The sequence below is a fragment of the Panthera pardus genome, unplaced genomic scaffold, assembly GCF_024362965.1.
Source record: "Panthera pardus isolate Hobbes unplaced genomic scaffold, ASM2436296v1 HiC_scaffold_25, whole genome shotgun sequence".
NCBI classification, from domain to species: domain Eukaryota; kingdom Metazoa; phylum Chordata; class Mammalia; order Carnivora; family Felidae; genus Panthera; species Panthera pardus.
In genome coordinates, this window is record NW_026526821.1 from 41,305,752 (window position 1) to 41,321,557 (window position 15,806).

The 15,806-nt window shown below is 40.3% G+C and overlaps 1 protein-coding gene across 1 annotated transcript in view; it reads left to right on the plus strand.

Moving 5' to 3' along the window:
- Positions 1 to 15,806, plus strand: part of MACROD2 (mono-ADP ribosylhydrolase 2) — a 2,022,401-nt gene that overhangs the window by 1,898,409 nt on the left and 108,186 nt on the right. The window contains exon 12 of the mRNA XM_019462769.2: positions 13,237 to 13,299. Coding sequence (XP_019318314.1) covers positions 13,237 to 13,299 — 63 coding nt within the window. The remainder of the gene's footprint in view (positions 1 to 13,236; positions 13,300 to 15,806) is intronic.

Genomic DNA, 15,806 nt, shown 5'->3' on the forward strand with positions numbered 1-15,806 from the left:
CAGAATGCTGTGCTAGGGATTCAGGTGTTCCTTTATGTGTATAGCATCATACATATTGGCAATACTTAATTGTCTGTGGCATACCCTGCCATCAGGAGAGGAGAAACATATGTTCCCATTTGTCTTTTGATGTGGCTTCTGATATTTACATTTGCTTGTCTAAAATAACATCAGCGACCCTAGACAATTTTTCCCGAGTCCTTGAGTCTATTGACTAATTGCTTCAGGTGGCTATCGAGTATGTGATTGTCATCTCAAGGAGATGATCCATTGCCAGCAGGTATTGCCCTGGTACAAGGGAAAAACAGTTACCATTGGGAAGAGAACAGAACAACAGCAACAACAATACATAGAGTTCTATTTGTTCAAAGTGAAGTGAGACCCCAATAATTCTTTGAAATATGCCTAATATAACTTTGGGGGTATTTGGAGCACCTGGGTGGCTCAGTCAGTTAAGTGTCTAACTCTGGATTTCAGCTCAGGTCGTGATCTGACACCTCATGAGTTTGAGCTCTGCATTGGGCTCCATGCTGACAGTGCTGAGCCTGCTTGGGAGTCTCTCTTCTTCTCTCTCTGCCCCTCCCCTGATCACTCTCTCTCCCTCTCTGTCTCTCTCTCCCTCTTTCTCTCTCTATAACATAAATAAATAAGTAAATAATAAATAAATAAATAAATAAATAAATAAATAAATAAATAAAAAGAAATTTGGGAGTATTTAAAGTCAAAACCAGGAAGTCTTGGCACTCAGTATAGTAATTAAAGAATTAGCGTTATAGTGAGGAATACTAGATAATTACAGTGTTATCAGTAGTCTTGGGAGAGGTGATGGTTTAATTACCAAATAAAAGTAATTTATACTAAATTGCAAATGACAGCCAATGCCTTCTTAAATCATGGCTTGATAAGAAAGAAGGAATGACAATATTGGACACATGTAGGAGAAGGAGGAAGTATTATCGGCCTGCAAATCACAGAACGTATGCAGAAATGGGACAAAGGAGGCTAGAGTCCTATTTCTTAGACTGGCAGGATGGCTTATAGTAAGATGTAGTCCTACTTGTGACAGAAGGGGAATAGATATTGGAAGCAACTATTTCATACCATCCATCAAAAAATTCAACCCAGACAAAATCACACACACACACACATACACACACACAAAGCTAACCAGGAATTTCAGAAAGTAGCATAACTATATATATATATATATATATATATATATATATATGTATATATAACTATGTATATGTGTGTGTGTGTGTGTGTGTGTGTGTGTGTGTGTGTATATATATATATATATATATATATATATATATATATATATATATAAATGACTATTACAGGTTTCCTTCTCTGTCTGAAAGTAGCAGTTTCCTGTGAAACCTTTTGGAAGCCAAAGTATCTCAAAGCAAAAAGGCAGTTACTATTTCATAAAAGTGAAAATCTTCAGCTTTTTTTTTGGTTATTGAAAATAGGTACTAATATAGGTCTTTCATAAAAGTGAAGTAGCAAAACTTGAACTTTTAGATAGAGGGAAAAGCCTATATATGCATGCTTCACTTAAAAAAAATCTTATACAAATTTTCTAGATACTATTTTGGAAGGATTTCTACTGGTCTATTTTTCCTTCCCATCTATTTGATTTCCCTTCCTTTCTACTGAAACATCTGTACTGCATACCTTATGGCCACCATAAACCAACATGCCTTCCTTTGTTCCCAGGCTCAGTAATTGCTCCCCAGCTCTGATTATCCCAGGCCATATATGCCTGGATGGGATTCTGGATAGCATGATAGCATGGTGATTAACAGATTTCATTTTGGAAGCAGATGACCAAGGCTCAAATCCTGTTTCTACTCCCTACTAGTTATGGGACCTTTGGAAGTGTCATTTAAGCTAGCCAGATATCATTTCTTCACCTATAACATAGAATATTTATTGTATCTGTACCACAGGGTTATTCTGAGTATTACATGGGATCATTCAGAACTTTGGCTGAAATGTAGATAGAGGCTGGCACTGCCTCTCATCCTTCACACCTCCATCCAACTACTCACCAAAGCCAGTTGATTCTGCCCTAAATCCTTCCTATTCTCTCTCTCCTCTCCTGCCACCCCTTTATCTCTGACTTTCATCATCTCTTACCTGAAGTATTTTAATCAGTTCTGCATTAGTCACTTTTCTCCACCTCCTACCCCCACCCAGATCAATCCAGTCCCCATGAGAATCAGCCAGGTAAGAGAGAAACCAAGGCTCTGTACCACCCTCACTGATGTATCTCCCTCCTCAGTAACCACTTTGTCACATAACCACTTCTTCTTCTGACTTCTCTCCTTGCTCCACTCCCATTGTTGGCAGTGGTCCTGCAGTACTAAGTCACTGTGACCCCCCAAATGTACATGCTTACTCTCACCTCTCCATCTTGTTCTCCAACCTTTGGAACATCCCCTGTGCCATCAAATCACCCTGCTCCTTTTGCCTGGGTATCTTCCCTTTAGGCCCATCTAGTGGCCCTCACTCTCTACTCTAGCCCCATTGGCCACCCCTAATTCTTCAAAGATGCCATGATCTTTCCCACAACAGGACCTATGGACATGCTCTTCACTCCACCTGGAACACTCATCTATCTCTCCCTTTTTGCTTCATTAATTTCTACCAATTAATTTCATATAAGTGCCTTAAACTGATCAACTAACTACCCGTTCCCCTGGGAAGTCCCCTCCGATGACCTTCTTAGAAGGCCTCTTGCCAAACTGTGCTTCCCTCCACTAGCACTTATCACAACTGGAGATAACATGTTTGTGTAATTAAAATTGTTTTAAAATGTCTTAGGTCAGGTCCTCCATGTCAAGATAAGGATTCAAGGGCAAGTGGCTGATTTGGGGAATGATCCTAGGAAGCACCAGGAGGGAAGTAGGGAAGTGAGCCAGAGAAAGGAAACACAAGTTCATGAACAAACAGGTTGTCCTATGGGCATTTGGGATTGGGTCCTGGAGGAGAACTCTGTGGGATGTGCCCCAGAGTTGTCCCCCTCAGGGGAATGAAAGCAAGGTGTTAATTATATTGTCTGGTCCATCACTGGTTGGGCTGCTTCCAAATTGGCTGCATAGGACAAGCATCCTGCTGAGACTCGAAAAAGACCCTAAGGCAGAGTGCCACAGGTGCTCATGAGAAGAAACCATTGGTAAGTGCAGAGGAACAGTGGATGGGGATTTGATAGCTTTGACCTCAACACCCACTTGCTCCACTGGACTCTGAGCTCTGTAGCCCCTTCCCTCACTAGTGAGCTCTAGATCGGCCCACCTGATAGAAATACAACATGAGTCACAGTTGCACATGTAACTTTAAAATTTGAGAAGCAACGTTTTTAAAACAAAGGGACACGGGCAGCATTAATTTTAACTCTATATTTTATTTACTTAATATAGCCAAAGTGTTGCATTTCAACGTGTTATTTGATATAGAAATTGCTGATGAGATATTTTACATTTTTTTTCTGCTATCCTTAAAAGTGAACGTATATTTGACATTTACAGCACATCTCAATTTGGACATGCCACATTTCGATGAGTGTGATTTCTGCCCTAAGGAATTTTTTTATGTGTGTAAAATACAGGAAGTCATATGTTGACATTTATTCTGGTAAAATAATTTCAAATAGCTATTAAGTAAACATTGGGTTAAACAAAACCATTACTGGAATTCTGTTAGTAAACTTAGGAAGAGTGGTCAAGTTTTATCATTTAGAGGATTACAATTTAAGTGAGGACACATTTTTATAAAAAGTTCATATTAAATTCTGGAAAACCCTCACATTGCCTTCATCCTAAACTTCAAAATTCCAAACCAGTGGTGAAATTTCTATTTTCACCACTTAAAATAGCATGTTTTGACACCGAAGGAACAACTGTGTTAAAGGGGGGAAATGGTAGAAAGATAAAGGCAAAGGATTTTACTTCCCACAACCATGTGGGACTGCCCGTAACAGAACATACATATACTGAATTGTGCTTTCCCTGGGGGACACCTGCTCTTAGCACATGCACATTTTCTTTTTTTTTTTTTTTTTAAAGTGTATTTATTTATTTATTTATTTATTTGGAGAGCATAAGTAGGGGAGGGGCAGAGAGAAAGGGAGAGAGAATCCCAGACAGGTTCTGCACTGTCAGCACAGAGCCGAATGCAGGGCTCAAACTCACAAACCATGAGATCATGACCTGAGCCAAGACTAAGAGTCAGATGTTTAACCAACTGAGCCACCCATGCACATTTTCGAATACTAGTTTCCCAAAGAGCCACATGAGCAAAGCAAGCAGGAAACTGAAGCACTTACTTATATTTTCCTCAAGTCAGCTTAACTGATCAATATCTATTTAGATCTACATATATGAGATAAAATTTTATATTTTTGTCTGAATAATTGTCTCTAGTCTCAATTTCACCTTGTGCGGACAGATACATCTCATGAAACCACTCCAACCAGCTTTCTTTCCTCAACTTCCAAAAGGAAAGAAATGCTTCTGTCCCTTCCTAATAGCCTATATTTACTTCTGTCCCCTTCCTAATAGCCTAGTTATTTCCTCTCCATCATCTTGAACTTTGTGGGTACTCACCCAACATTAACTGGTGGCAAAGATACCTAGCAGCTTTTGAATTTATTCATGGAATGATTCTTCTATTCAAAGAATATCTTTATATCCTTTCTCTTCTTCAACAAAAAAAACTAGTTTCATTTTGCCAGTTCTGTCTTAACATCTGCAGAGAGCACAATGTGTGCCTGTTTTAAACAAATGTGTAGGCACACCAGATATCTTGATTCAGAAGCATAAATGACAATAGAGAGAACTGGAATTTATAGAAGGAAATTAAACCTTAGGGCTTAAGAGAGAGCACCAAGAAATCCCATTGTAGTGCTGTTATGCTAAGTTTGTTTTGGTCGTCATTTTCCCAGTTATGGTGTAGAAACAAGCTTATGTGCATACCTAAAACCAGTGCAATTTATGATCTATTCACTAGCCTAGGTCAACTGGTAGAATAACCATAAGCATCAGTAGAAGTTGATTTGTAACCTTAAGTGCACCATGAAATCATCAGAAGACTTTGAGAATGTTGCTTAATTCCCAACTGTTTTTTTTTCCTTATCTTAAAAAAAGGCCACATTAATGTATTTCTTATTATTGTCATTCCTTAATGGTTATTGATTATATTCAGGATGCTTTGTATCTCTGCAAGGCACTGCAACTCCCCCCAGGGAAGACTGTTAATGAATAGTGTTTGTAAAGTACTTGAAAATCCTTGGATTAAAAGCTAACCATATCAGGGTAAAAGTATTTGTATTAACATGCCATATGGGAGAACCATATGTTATCTATTAAGAGGGTGTGTGTGATATTGAAAATAGCACTCTGGTGCATTGCCTTGTGCTATTTTTATACCAAGATATGTCGTGGCAAGTTTTGGTATGCCAGGGTCATACCTTCAACGTGGAAATGCTACAAAGTTCAATCCTTCGGCAGATATTTGTTGAGTTTCTTATTGAGCACTTGGCACTCTATTTACCATCATACAAAATATATGGAAGGGGCTCTTGCACGCTACAGTCTCATGTGTTTCCTTTCATTGAACTTTTGTTATACTTAGGTCTCTTTTAACAGACATATCTTGTTAAAAGTAACAGATTCAATTATTTCCTCTTCCCTCTACATGGACAAGTATGCTATTTGGGGACACAGGAAATAGGAACAAGATGATTGTCTTCTCTGTCCTATAACTGAAGACAAACCATAGGTCTTACGCACCCTCTATGAATTAGACATGGTTGTAACAGTATTTCTTTTGAGTAGAATTGGTACTGGCAGCCAAGAAAGCAAGCATTTCCCCAAATGGGCTATGTGTGCTCCACCACCTTCCCAGAAGGTGCTAAGTTATTAGCCTGGATAACTGTATTGTAACAACTTCTGTGCATAATCTCCCCTGGCCTGAGGAAAGGACTCCTTCTCTAAGGTGACTACTCCATTAAGAAGACAAAATGGTGGCTAGCAAGAGCCTAGGTTCTGTGTCGGGGCCAACTTCCTTGAAAAATGCTGCCCCGCATTATGCCCCCAAATTTTATAACTAACCAAATGATTTTGGAATAGATAATCTTCCCCTTTTTTCCTGATTAATTTGTTAACTAACTATGCAAGGCCACATTTCATTAACTCACAAATATTTATTGAACATCTGTCATGTGTTCATTCTAGGTACTTAGGAGATCTCAGGCTATGAAGCAAACAAACATCCTTGCTTTGGTGGAGCTTACATTCAAGTGGGGGCAGATATATATAAGCAATGAATGCAATACCTACCTAAATTATGTATTAGAAGATGACAGATGATTGGAAAAATAAATAAATAAAAAGTAGATCCTGGTGAGGAGGACGGAGGGTGTAGGGAGGGGGAGATGTTTAAGTGGACTGTTCAGCATAGACTCCATTGGAAAGGAGAAATATTGAGCAAAGACTTGTCAGACATGAAAACACTGCAGGCAGAGGGGAAGGGCAGTGGAAAGACCTGGGGATAAGAGACCCTAGGAGGAATAGCCAGTGTGGCTGGAACAGAATGTGTAGGAGGCTTCTAGAAAAATGTCGGGGTGGGAAAACCATAGCGGTCTCCACCACACAGGGCCTTGTTGCCTGTGAGCGACATTTGAGCAGGGGAATGGTATGATCCGACTTACATTTGAAAACAAACTGGCCTCTAGGTTGAGAACAGATCTGGAGGACAAGACCCTATCACAACCCAGGAGAAAAAGGGAGGAAGGAGGCCGGACCTGGGTGGTGGTGAGAGCAGATGAATTCTAGCTACCTGTGCTCCCTACATGTCACTGCGTTGGATTTTTAGGAACCATTACTTGTGATAAAAGACACATGACATTTTAAAACAGATCCAAAATTTAATGCGGTTCAACCAGAGGCTCAGATAGAAACACACCTTTTCTACATTGAGAACTGAAATACAGTGCAAGCAATAATAATAATAATAGGGGCGCCTGGGTGGCTCGGTCGGTTAAACGTCCGACTTCGGCTCAGGTCATGATCTCGCGGTCAGTGAGTTCAAGCCCCGCGTCGGGCTCTGTGCTGACAGCTCAGAGCCTGGAGCCTGTTTCAGATTCTGTGTCTCCCTCTCTCTGTGACCCTCCCCCGTCATGCTCTGTCTCTCTCTGTCTCAAAAATAAATAAACGTTAAAAAAAAATAAAAAATAATAATAATAATAAATAATTACTGCTTAGGGGGAAATGAAGTTTCCTTTTTAATCCCTTGACAAGTATTTATGGAGCCCCTAATGAACTTAGGCACTGTGCTGGGAGCTGCTGACACCACAGCAAGAGCAAGGGCCTCTGTCTCAGGACTTACAATTTTGTTATCGAGGGTCAGCAGAAATCACAGGAATCTGCAAGAAAGAGAGACCTCAGGCTTTGGCATAACGTGGACTTGAATGTAAGACCCAGCCCTGCCGCTACTTATGGGACTTCAGGGAAGTTATTTTTCCCCCCACAACCTTGATTTCTTCATCTGTAAAAATGTAGACCAAAGTCTAACTCAGTAGGACTCTTTTGGAATTCACAGTAAGGGGTGTGAGGGGCGTAAGAGTGTAAGTGCCTTGTGCCAAGGAGGCGCTTGGGACAGCAGCTGCCACTCATGTGAGATCGTGACTACTCAAATGTACATCTCTTTTTATCTGCATTGAAAGATGCATGTGAAGCTTTTCATTAGAATAATGAGGCAGCCAAGTTGGGAACTTAATTTTCTAAGACTAATCTGTTCACATCAACTAATTGGGTGAGGAAACCTCCAGAACAGTTTTTAAGTTTTTGGAACTAAGCATCCCTCCCTCCTTTCCCTTCTTCCTTCCTAAAGCCATCAAATAGAGCCGAGCGAGGTAGACACTCCCGCTGAAGGGGGTAAGGTTGAGGTGCTGAACACCTGGCACAGAGCTCAAGCAAGGTCAGAAGGGCATCTCCATCTTAGGTTGAAGGACTAAACAGACATGACAACTAAATGCTGCATGTGATCCTAGAAAATTATGAAAGGTATTATTAGAAAATGGGCAAAACTTGAATGTGGTCTGTGGCTTAGATAGCAGGAATGTCATCAGGGCTAATCTCCTGGTCCTGATGGTTGCATCATGGTTTTGGAAGAAAATGTCCTTGTTTGTACAAAATATATACTAAAGTTTGTAGGGTTGATGGAGGTGATTATGTTCACAACTCACTCTTGATAGATTCAGGGGGAAAAAAAAAGAAAATACTTTGTACTGTTCTTGTAACTTTCTATGGCTTAAAATTATTTCAAAATAAAAATATCTTTAGCATTAAAAAAAAGTTTAGAGTTATAGTATTGTGCTTACCTGACTTAAATGTCAGATAAACTCAATTCTCAATGTTCTTGGTGTTCCATGTTAATCTTCATGACATTATCATTTAGTTCTTTAGCTGTTATTATTATTTAGTATCATTTTTTCACATTAAAAATTTTTTTTTAACATTTTATTTTTTTGAGAGAGAGAGAGCCAAGAAGGGGCAGAGAGAGAGGGAGACACAGAATCTGAAGCAGGCTCCAGGCTCTGATCTGTCAACACAGAGCCTGACATGGGGCTCGAACTCATGAACTGTGAGATCATGACCTGAGCCGAAGTCAGGCGCTTAACTGAGCCACTAAAATACCCTGCATTTTTTCACATTTTTGCTGACCCATAATTTATCTTACCCAAACAATAAATATTAGTTATGTTTCCAAGAAGGGAACGTGGGCTCTGACATGAGCTGACCAGGTCAAAACCCTGTTCCCACCACTTCCTAGCTGTAGGATCTTAGGCAAATTATTTAACATCTCTGTGCCTCAGTTTTTTTAACCCTAAAATGTGGATAATAATAATACCAAACTCACTGGGTTGCTATGAGAATTAAATCTGATGGCCTATGCAAACACTGAGTAGAACATAGCCAATATTCAATAATCATTAGCTGGTATTAACTAGTATTATCCCACTACCCACATAGCTTTATTAAATAAAACTTAACTATAACTGATGGCAGTACATATTTTTGAGATCATTCCTTCCTTATATACGCTAAAGTTATTTTTCACATGTGTATGTTCTAGAGAATTTTGAAATGTGTGAGATGAGAATGTAGCTTGGTGTCAAAATACAGAATTAAAGACTGAATTCTTTATAAATAAAAGAGTGCTAACTTGAAAAAAGAAAAGAAAAAAAAAGTTGAGCCATTCTGACCTGAGAAAAATGAATATACCATTTGTATTAACCAGCTACCGTCACGATGATACTGTGTAACAAATAACCCCCCCACCCCCCCAATGCAGTGCCTTAGGACCAAACTATTTATTCTCATGCTCACAGGTTTGAGAGTTTCTGTCATTCACCTGATGTGGGCTGGGTCCAGCTGGGCAGTTTCATTTCAAGCTGTGCCTTGCCTGGGCTTGGGTCCAGATCAGGGACCAGTAGCTATAGGACCATCTTCTTGTCATGGCAAATGTCAAGAGCACAGGCACAAAGTCCAGTTATGCAGTACAGTTTGGTCTTTTGCTCACCTTGTGTCCACAAATATTTCATTAGCCACATCAGGTAACTTGGTCAAATCTAACATCAGTGTGTTTGGAAAGTATGCTCTGCCCACATTGGGAGAATACTGAACTGTATAATCCATTACAAGGGGCTGCAAAATGGAGACAAATAATCTAATCTGCAAACCACTGTTTTTTGACTGCATGTGCTCTATCTGTGTCTGGAAATCTTGGCACCTTTATAAGAAAGAGTAATAATACAGGAATAGGCAGTGCACATCAGGTTGTTTCCCCAGTAGCGGGGACGGATTTTCTCTGATTTACTTCCCCTTTCTCTTCCCATTCCCGTGCACAGTTTGCAAACAAAACTACACATAATCAGGATAATAATCTGTGGCCATGACATTGAGATTTTGCCCTTGTAAATCTCTCTCATCGAGAAATAAACATGGATTACGTTCTTGTCATCATCCAGCCAATGATGCATTCCTTCTGCTTATGTGAATTCAGTTTGCAGCAGGGACCCCTTATTTTTATTTCTATAAAAGTCCTGAAATATGCTTGAATATAGTACATGCTCAATAAATATAGGTTGAAAGAGCAAAGGGCAGGATACTAATACTGAAGACATAGAAATTATGCAACATCTAGAATTCTGAGAGGTTACTGTGCCTTTTGGCACAAGAAAATCAAGTGTTATGTGACTCCCACCATGAATGCTATAGCGATTTATTATCTGAAATAAATATGCGGTCTTAAAGGCAAACTAACTAAGAGAATTTAGCTTCTGCATGACATTTTTTAAGCTAACAAAATAGCCTGTCACTTCCTTATATTTCTTCACATTTATTGTAAGCCTTCCAAATCCCTTCTAAAAACCACAAGTTTATATTCACCACTCTACTTAACTTTTTATTGTTTATGGGCTTCCTGTGAAGATTGCTAGACAGACAAGGCTGATAAAAGGAAAGCTTGTCCTTATCAAATACTTACGGGTAACAGTGTAATGGGATTTTTTTTTCCCCTACCAGTGGAAGACCACAGTTTCACTAAGAACTCACTCATTTGGGGCATTTTAAGTGGATGGAAAGCTATAAGCCAGCCAAAATATCCTTCTGAAAGAGTGAAATGAATGTTAATCTAATTGCCAGAGAATGCTTGCTTTGAAAGCAAGACTTCTACACTGGTTCCCCCTGCTGGATTTGAGGATGCACTGTCTGGAGATTGACGAAAGGAATGTACCTAAACCTTGTCTTTTGAGGGCATGTTACTCAGATGGCAAATCCAGCATTCTTCTAGAATACACTTCCTCCGTAATAAACATGGCAAGTGTTTCTTGAGTTTGCTTCCCAAGGGCAGAAATATGGCAAGTCAAGGCTCAAAGTAGGAAACAAAAGCATGGCACTGAGGTGGCTGTCTTAGGAAGTGAGACAGCATGCATATGCACATGGGTAAAAACCCAGTGGCGGTACATTAAGGAAAACAACCAGAATGGTATTTATTGTTATAGAGCTAGACTTGGGAGTCTGACCATAAATTTCCTTCTCATGCGTTTCGAAAGGCTAGCACAAATTCCTCGCCTTCCTGTGACTTAATTGTTGTTTCTCTTTCCCTTCTTATCTTCCTCCCTCCACAAGAAAGCTTTTTACTCTATAGGAGATGTGGTAACTGGACTAATTTTAAAGGCAGCCTGTCACTGCCAGCTTCAAGCCTATTGTGAAATCTCTGTTAAAAAGACTTTGCTAGGGGAGACAGAAAAGCTGGCAGATTTCTCGTGCTTGACTCTAACTCCCATTTGGTGGAATGAACAGGGAACATACTGACCTATGTTTTTGACACATGCTGTGGCACCAGCGTGGCCTTGTTAAGGGGGCAAGAGAAGCAATGATGGCTATTTCCTTCCTAGAGCAAAAGCCAATGCCATCGCCTACTTGGAGAACTACAAAAGAGCAGATGTCAGACCATTATGTGGTACTGTAAATAGGCCATTTAGAACATAGGGTTTAGGTAGCTACAGAGCTGCCCCAGGTTCTCACATTAGAAGTTATACCATATCCCCCAGGGCAAATAGCTGATGTTGGGCAGAGGGAATTGTATACATACTTATGTATTCATCAGTAGCATTCCTTCCCCACTTCAGAATTAACTCTTCTTTATGGATGCATGCATGTATGTATGTATGTATTTTTGCCATTCTATTGTAAACTTTTTCTGTCATTCAAGTCAATCCCAGATGTTTTTCCCATCTGCAGCTCTCTTCCCTAGGTTATTTTATAGACCTGCTCTGGGAAATGTTTCCCCATTGCTTCTAAGGCTCTTGTTTCGGCTCCCCTATTGGAGTCCTCCTCTGGGGAGGATTCCCCATCTTCCTGCCTCTGGATTAAGAGCAGGTAGTAGCAACAGATGGTAGGTCGAAGCAGTCGAGTAAAACAAGATTAAATGATCTGAACCTGGTTATAGGTCAGGAATTTTAAAAGGACTCAGCTGGGTGACTCTTCGGCTCCTTGTGACATTGGCTGAGGTCATCTGGCTGCATGCACGGGCAACTGGGCTGGGTTGGAAGGTGCAGAAGGATTCACCCACGTGTCTGGCCCCTTGGAGTTTCTCCACACGGCTCTTCTCTCTCTCCATGTGCCTCTCCCCATTTGGTAGGCTAGCCTGAGCATCGCTACAACATGGTGGCTGGCTTCCCAGAGGAAGAAAGCAAAAGCTGCTGGTCCTCTGAGGCCTCAGCTTCGGGGCCCCTTTTCATTGATCTAAACAAGTCACAGAACAAGAGCGGATTCAAGGAGAGGAGAGACAGAGTCCACTTCCTGAGAGACAAAGGATCTGTGGCCATCTTTAACCCGTAGTTATATATGCTAGTAACTTCTGCGTCTCTGTTTTCTGTAGTCTAATTCCATGTTTAATATTGTGTTCCTGTGTCTTTATATAAATCTTTCCTTTCTAAAAATTTCCAAATAAGAAGAGATTTGGAAACCCTCCCAGCAATGAGTTATAAAATCATGCCTTTATTTGCCTTTGAAAATTTTAATTTTTTCTACACGTAAATCCACAGATACATATTATACGTTTTAAGCCAAAAGAAAATTTTAACTAGTTTCTAGTATTCAGCCACAATGCACCTGCCCAGTTACTTATTTTTCAAGGAGTTATGTACTATAGTGTAAACTTGACCAACATAATCTGTTCAAGACAAAATATTTCATAGCATAGATACGTTAGACTGCCATGTGTAAGTTAGGTAAAAATAGATGTTTTTTGCAACATGTATCAAACAGGAAAATAAAAGTCATAAAACTTAATCAACTGAACTTCCTTACACAGTGCATACTGCTTGAGTCAAGGGAGAAAAACAGATTCGAATTAAGATCTTGTATTGCATTTTGGGAAATGCTGCGCAAGGAGAGAAATGTTGTAGGAGTGCTGAGTAAATTTTGTTTACTGTAGTTTAACATTTCATCAAGCAAATCAGGTGAGAATGGACCAGTATAAATGCACCTATTTATGTAGGTAATTTTTCTGTTTCATGCCTCTGATTCATCTCTCTGCCTTGCTTGGGGAGTCATGCTACATTGGTTACAATTAATTTCAGTGCCGCATATTAGCCATAAAGAGGTATTTCATCAATTGACTTGATGTATTTTTTTCCCTCCTTGGTTTCCTTGAAAGATGAGAACAGTCCAGAGGAAAAACAAAGCACAGAAGAAACGGAAGGGCAGAGCCAAGAAGCAGGTGGGCTCAGATTTCTTTTGAGGAGTCTTCTAGGCCTCATCCACAGAGGTGAACGATAACATTACTCTTTACTCAAATGTTATTTTCTAGAAATGCCTATAGCTCTTCACCAGATTGATTTCAGTGTTCATTTAGGTCTCTGTCAGGAAGCCACCAATTCCACTACCTATGAGTGACAGTGCTTCCAGTCAGAAGGGTGCATTCTCATTCCTCATTCACGGATTCCATTTTTCTTCTGCATAACAACACTTTGCTCAGAAATGCTCTAAGAGGTTGCAAGTGCCAACTCAGAGCTTGGCTGCCTTCAGACAGGTCAAAATTAGCAGGTTTAGTTTGGAGAAAAAAATGAAATGAAAAACGTTTAAAGGAAATAAATTAGAGGCTTTCCCTCCATGACAGGTAGAATGTTCTTTACTGTTTTGCATCACACTTTGAAGAGCCAGGTTTCTGGTCGTTTCTTTACATGTTGTAGGAGATGGTGTCATGAAACCCGATTACCCCACACCCAGAATTAAAGTGAGATCTGAAGCCTTCCTGACATTTCCTCTGTTCCCTGAGAACAGATGTGTCAGGTGGTGTTTATAGATTCTCCACTGCAGATTATGAATTGAACACCTTTAAGTGAAGTGGCACTTAAGAGTCAAAAGAGATTGTCACCACCTTTAACTTCTCATCTCTTCTTACCCATTTTTGCACTCAGGCACATTCTCCTTGAAAAGACTGATAGGCACAGTTATGCCATTATCAACAACACCACCAAAAGAAAAATCTCCTTGTTCCTTTTAGTCTCCAAGTCCTAATGAGTCCCCACAGAGGGGCATTTTGGAAACAGTGGGCTCCATCGAATGGGTGCCCGGCACACCCTAGGCCATATGCTGAACTCTTGGAAATCAACCAGGTAGTGTGATAAGTTTTTCACTGAAAACTTCCTACATTAACCTTGGAACTTTTGCTAGAGAACTGGAATCTTTTATTATTAACCTGGAAGATGGAATTGAAGAAGGCCAATCAGAGAAAGCACTGAAGCAGAGCAGCAAGGACCTTGTGTGGCCGCCACTGGGTCAGCAGGCTCCCTTTGCCGAGACGTAGTCCTTGCAATGAAATGAATTTCTGATACAGCAAACTGTTGTCATCCACCGCCCCCCCCCCCCCAGCTCCCGACCCATACATCATTATGCTCCGTGGAAGATGAGTCTTATGTGAGAAGCTGTCACTGTTTTCACTGTTTGCGGCTGACAAGTGTTAGTCAACTAAATGCTGACAGCTGAGGCCATTCTCTGAATGGTGAGGCTTCACAGGTTTTATTCACTCACCGTTCCGTCCCAAGATATCTTTATCGACATAGATTTTTCCCACCCCTGTTCATACACACACACACACACACACACACACACATGCACACACGCACATATGTGTACAGACACACACATTTGCCTGTGTTTTATTTATTCATTCTTTTTAGCTAGTAAGCTGAGAACAGATGATTTCTTTTCGAAACTGGGATCGCCTGTCAGCAGACAGTGGTAGGGTGTGAGTCCTCTTCCCACCTCTTGGATCGATAGCCTTATCATCACAATATGCTTACCAGTCAATATAAAGACTACTCCAAATGTACCTCTTGCTCTTCCAAGTGAGCCCACTGCTGGCACAGGTCTAATGGCATGATTCATCTATGATCTTGGCTGTTGTCAATACACAAGGTTATGTTTGCTCTGGCTCATTTCATAGCCTTCCTAATCTAAGTACAGAAAAATCAAAGATGAGGTCCTGGCCACTAAAGCCCTTTTGACCTACTATTGTTCTTCCAAAATATAAATACCTCCTTTATGTTCAATATGATTTCCAGATTCAGTTTTGACTATGTAATTCTGCAGGCCTCCTTCACATCATGAGAAACACGTAATCTCAAACCAGCACGGTTTTGACTCTTGTCGTGATTAAATCCAAGGGTTTGCTGTGACCCAGGTACTGTTCTGGGCACTAGGATACAGCAGCAAACCATAAAGACAATATCCCTGCCTCCTTGAAGCTTATATTCTGATGGGGGCGGGGGTCGGGGAAAGAAATTTAAAAATAAACAATAAACAAACAAAAAAAATGTAAGATAATAAAAAATGCTTTGTGGAAAAGTGGGGTAGGTAGATGGAATACTGAGAAGGCAACTTTCCATTGTCTGGATTTGGGAAGGATTCCCTGAGGAAGGGATAATTAAATGAAATCTCAATGAGGAGATGGTGGGAAAGCATTCTAGATGGAGGGACCAGGTAATGCAAATGCCTCAAGGTCAATTTTAGCATGTTGGAGGAAGAAGGTCAGAGTGGTTGGAACACTGTGCATTAGGGAGAACATGGTGTGCGATTTGGTTTAAAAAAATCATAGGACCAGATAATGTCTCACTGTATAAAATTTGATTTTATTAGCACTACAAAGAGAAGCCAGCAGAAGTTTTAAGGTTTTAACAAGCTCACTTTGCCTGTGAGTAAAAGTGGGTCACAAGAACCGAGTGA